Source organism: Bison bison, unplaced genomic scaffold, assembly GCF_000754665.1.
Source record: "Bison bison bison isolate TAMUID 2011002044 unplaced genomic scaffold, Bison_UMD1.0 scf7180017864366, whole genome shotgun sequence".
NCBI classification, from domain to species: domain Eukaryota; kingdom Metazoa; phylum Chordata; class Mammalia; order Artiodactyla; family Bovidae; genus Bison; species Bison bison.
Genome location: NW_011494938.1, coordinates 264366 through 269312, shown reverse-complemented (window position 1 = coordinate 269312; position 4947 = coordinate 264366). Strand labels below are relative to the sequence as shown.

The 4947-nt window shown below is 36.0% G+C and overlaps 1 protein-coding gene across 1 annotated transcript in view; it reads right to left on the bottom strand.

Moving 5' to 3' along the window:
* The window catches only part of LOC104999961 (dystrophin-like), a 304788-nt gene that overhangs the window by 264331 nt on the left and 35510 nt on the right, over positions 1-4947 (bottom strand). Inside the window, exon 2 of the mRNA XM_010855597.1 lies at positions 2295-2506. Within this exon, the coding sequence (XP_010853899.1) occupies positions 2295-2506 (212 nt within the window). The remainder of the gene's footprint in view (positions 1-2294; positions 2507-4947) is intronic.

Below are 4947 nucleotides of genomic sequence, written 5' to 3'. Positions count from 1 at the left end.
TACTCCAAGGAAAGCTGGCTACTGTAATTACAGCTCTCCAAGTTTATAGATACAGTCTGATGACTGACTATTAGGCTCACCATCTCTATGCTAATCCTAGATACAGAGAGTAAGAAAGAATTCATGGAGTAAGGAGATTCTGGTCAAATTAACCAGTGTCTATTATGTCTATCTTCACACTTTTTTCCTAAAAGAAAACTGTAAGTGATAAGCCAGCTAATATCACTCAGGAGTGATAACACAGCAGACATAAAGGCAGTCCTCCACTTTATCAGGCTCCCTGACTTTTATAAGAATTAAACATTGGAGTTTCATTAAAAATGGAATATAATCTACACTTATCTTTTTAGTTTTTCCACAGTAAAATGGAATATGAAAACTTCTCCCTAGTAGGCTGTTTCACTACTTTCATTTTCCACCTGTTGGCTCACTGGTAATCTTATTTGTCAGTTCACAACTACAATTTTCTCCCTTTTGGATACTTTCAGTGTTTTTTGATCTGTTTAAGCCACACAGACAGTGGGTTAAAGAAGAAATCTGGGAGGTCATTTACAAAAGTAATTGCTCTGCATTCATATTCCAACTCTATTGCTATTAAGAGAAGTTACTGAACTTCACTAGGCTTTCAATTTTCTTATACGTAAACTGGGAACAATAATACTATTTTTCATGAAAAGTTTTCGGGAGGATGAACTAAGCCAATACATGCAGTGATTAGCATAGTTTTTGACAAGTACCAAGTATTCTCTAAATGTCAGTATTAGTATTACTTTAGCTTTAGCATATGTTATTTAGGAAATGGACATGAAAATTACAGCTTTAGTCATCTTTATTTGTGTTAGGAACCTACACTGAAGTTGTAACAATATATATCATTAAATTCCTAAATATCACAAACAAAAACATAAGTTTCCAAAGATAATGGCTGAGCCATTTTAAGGCACAGTTTTAGACTGACTATTCAAAAGAAATTTTTTATTTCAAAAGTTTGATAAGGATGGCAATTATAATATAATCTTGTCTTTGTTTTAGGTGTCCAAAACATCTTGCTTGTTTTGATGAAAAAACTGTTTTGTTTCCTCCTCTCATATTTACTTTTGCAACTCTTTCCGTCTCTTATTTAAAGCCCCTTGCTCTTTCAGAAGCTATTAAACCTTAATTATTCTTGCCATCACTTTAGGGTTCTTGTATGTTTTAAGAGTATTTCTTAACTGCCAATTTTCAGAGTCTTCTTGCTCTGATCATTTCTATCTTTATACACCTCTCACCTCTCCTTCCCCTCATTTCTAACCCAAGGGTCCAGTCCAAACTACTTTTCCATGTAATCTCTCCTTACCAGTTAACCAATCTGTTCCATTATCTGCTAGATTCATAGAATCTTAAATTTTTGAGAGAAAAATGAAATAGCGTGACATACTGAGTACCTGATTGATGAGAGCAGAACCCTCAAGAATAACCACACGGATTCTGTATTTCACATAATCAAATGAGAAATTGGAAAAACCATCCTTAGAAATTCCTAATTCATCTACCCTTGTCAAAGGGAGAACATTTTAGTGGTAACAAATATCTTATGAAAGAGAAAATTTTTGTTCACTTAGATGATGCCTCCAACAAATGTACTAAGTTTGTGAAATACTACAAACTTATGGCTTTCTAACATTCTTGTCATAGAAATAAAAACTGTGTCCTCTTAGCTGTTCAGACCCTTTGGAAAACTAGCTATGGCAAGGAGCAGCTAAAAGTTCACCAGTTTGTTACTCCAACTTATTCTTCCTGAAATTAAATTTGGAATAAGTTCTGGTCAATGGGATATGGATGGAAGTAATGTCCACAATTTTGAGGCCTGGCCCTAAAACCCCATGTCTTTACCACATTCTCTCTTATTCTTCTGTGGTGACTTAGGGCAGACATGATTTTAAAATTATAGTTTAATAAAATTAGAAAATCCTGAATCTGCAACTCACCATTTAGGGGAAAGCTCCCAAGAAGAGTTCTTTGACCTCTATTGGACTATGACACAACCAAGGAATTAATCATCACTGTAACTCACCTATTGAGATTTCAGGGTTTATTTTTCAAATAAGTCTAGTATTAAAAACAAGCTGTGTAGCTTGGTGTAGTCTAAACAATGACTAATTTACAAATGGAAGCCATCCATCCAAGAAGACTATATAGATTTTTTTCCCTCAGTCTATGTTTTCTTTTAATAAATTTACATACAAAACCATTAAATTTTAATCCACGGTATAATTTTATCCAGTGTATTTTAAGAACATATCTTTGATACTAACCTTGGTTTCTGTGATCTTCCTTTGGATTGCATCCATTGTGTAGGGACCCTCCTTCCATGTCTCAAGCTTGGCTCTGGCCTGCCCCACCACCTGCTCAGCTTCTTCCTTAGCTTCCAGCCATTGTGTTGAATCCTTTAACATTTCGTTTAACTGCTGCCTCCGGTTCTGAAGGTGTTCCTGTACTTCATCCCACTGACTCTGAATTCTTTCAACTGAAAGAGAAGGAAAAATGAATATGTGGGAGTAAATGCTAGTCTGGAGAAGACATATGAAATTGAACATCCAAATATTATCTCACATTTTTTATTACTTATGAAAGAAATTGCTCATTGTGTTACAGCTAGCATGACGGACAGTAGTATTTCTTACTTTTTTTAAAGGCAAACATGAGTTTTTGTTAAGTCAACTTCCTGAAAGTGACCTAGAACATCAATAGTATAAGTGAAAAATTTAACTCTGTCTGTTCTTCATCTCTGGAGCAAAATATCAATAACCTTTTTGAAAGCTCCTATAACAGAATGTCCAAATTCCCCACCCTTATCACTTCAGTGCCCAGCAGCCTTATTTCCAATACTATCACTGACATTTTGTTGCTTGTAGGCTTTGTGTTGCCCCAAAGAGTATGCTTTGCCATCCCCTCTCCACTCTCTCACCACCCTGCCTCCCAGAAGCAGCCTCTCATCAATGGCTGATGGTAGGCACTGGGGTATGAACATGAGAGCACCCTTGATGCTAGGGAAGATAACTTTGAGATATGTGTTTTATAAAGGTTCCAGAGCTTTCCCAGTGGGATAAAGCTCTAGTGGGTCATCGTGGTAACCTGCTTGATTATGCATCATCCTTAACTGGCTGTCTTGCCTTACCTATCTCACTTCCTCACTCCCCTATTGATATTTCTCTCAACTCCCAAGAAAACTACTTGGTCTCAAAATTTTTTTTCCTGCATATTTAGAAACTTCTTGTAACAATATTTTAGAATTCACGCCAGTTATATTCTACAAGTAGGACAGACTTACACTGAAGCTATTTTTTTATATTCTTGTGAGTCAAAGATAGCAATTCCCTATAGATTCTGCTCTGGAATATTTTAGAATATTCAAAATAAACATGACAAGATTGTTTTTTTCTTTTCTTTGAGGGCCATGTAATCCTTTCTTTAAGCTGATTTCATAAAATGGAAATAATGCCATAGAAAACAAGTAATAAAACCACTATTTATTTTATTCCTTAAGCAGGAAATCTGACATTCTAGAATTTTCCCTAAGCCTTGCAAAACACCATATATAATTGGCTACTAATTTCTGTCATACAGAACTCCTTCCTTGTTTCCACACATTGCCAATGCAAAGCTCTATCATTTTCTGCCTGTGTTTGCAGCAGACTACATAGTCTCTCTGCCTCAAGTCTATTTTCCAATGTAACTTGCACATTGTAGACAAAGTAATAAACAAGATAAATCTAATCACTCCACTCCCTCACTTAAACCCTTCAGTGTCCCCACACTGTCCTGTGGAATATCTCAGCTTGATCTGGCCTGGATAATCTGAGCGATTTAGTTACAAAGGAACAAATTATAACACAATCAGGGTGTAGGAAAATCACCAGAGATAATATAAGAAACTGGGTCTTGCAGCAGTGGAGATGTTACTACATCTAGGCCCAAGATATCAGGGGAGGGAGAAGTGGCCAGAAGCTGAGAGTCATAAGAAAGCACCTTGAGAAGAGCAGTAACCTTTTGTCAAGGGACATAGCCTGAAGCAACTTCATGGGTAGGGAACTAGCAGAATAAATATCCTGACCTCTCTGCCCTCTTTATTCTATTTCCAACTCCCACTTCCCAGTGGCTAAATCAACTGGAAGCCAGAGGACATGGGAGACCACTGATGACACACATTAGCCTCCCAGAGTGGAGAATGCGGTAGAGATGGGCAACGGACAAATAAAATTTATACAGCACAGTATTGTGCTTCTTATTTCATGGCATAAGCTTAGGTCTTCTTAATTAAACCTGTTGTTGCCTCTCTTAAATTATTCCAAGTTATGAGTTAAAGAAGTACTTGAGATATTTTATAAATAACCATCAGGGCTAAATAGACCCCACAAGATTAGTGCCTGTGACATGAATGAAAGAATCTGGTGCCTGGAATAGGTAAAACTGAGTAAGTGACACTCATGATAGATACTGTTTTATTGAATTCATTTTGGTTTGGGTGTTTGCTCTGCATTGCAAATCCACTCAGCATATTATATTTCAACTTTGCTTAACATGTCACCCTCTGTTTAAATGTCAGTACCTCCTTGTAATCTGTGAAAACCATTTTTTTTGTTTGCTTGTTGCATTGCTGTTGTTCCCCCACTGGGTAGTATAGCACTTATTATAGTTGAGATTTACAGTTATTAACTAGTCTGTTTAATCTTCAGTTTACAAAATTACTAGTGTAAATGCTATCATAAAAAAGCAATTTAAAATATAAGCAAACGTCTCTTTAAGTGTTCTGGAATTTTTTATCAATCATAGAAACAATTGATAACCTGATTGCAAACCATTTTCCAACTTATCATAGCAGGCTGGTTTGCTATGCATAGCTGGCACTTCTTTATTTTCCTTGGCCTATTGTTATATGCATATTACATGTATTTGGAAATAATAAAA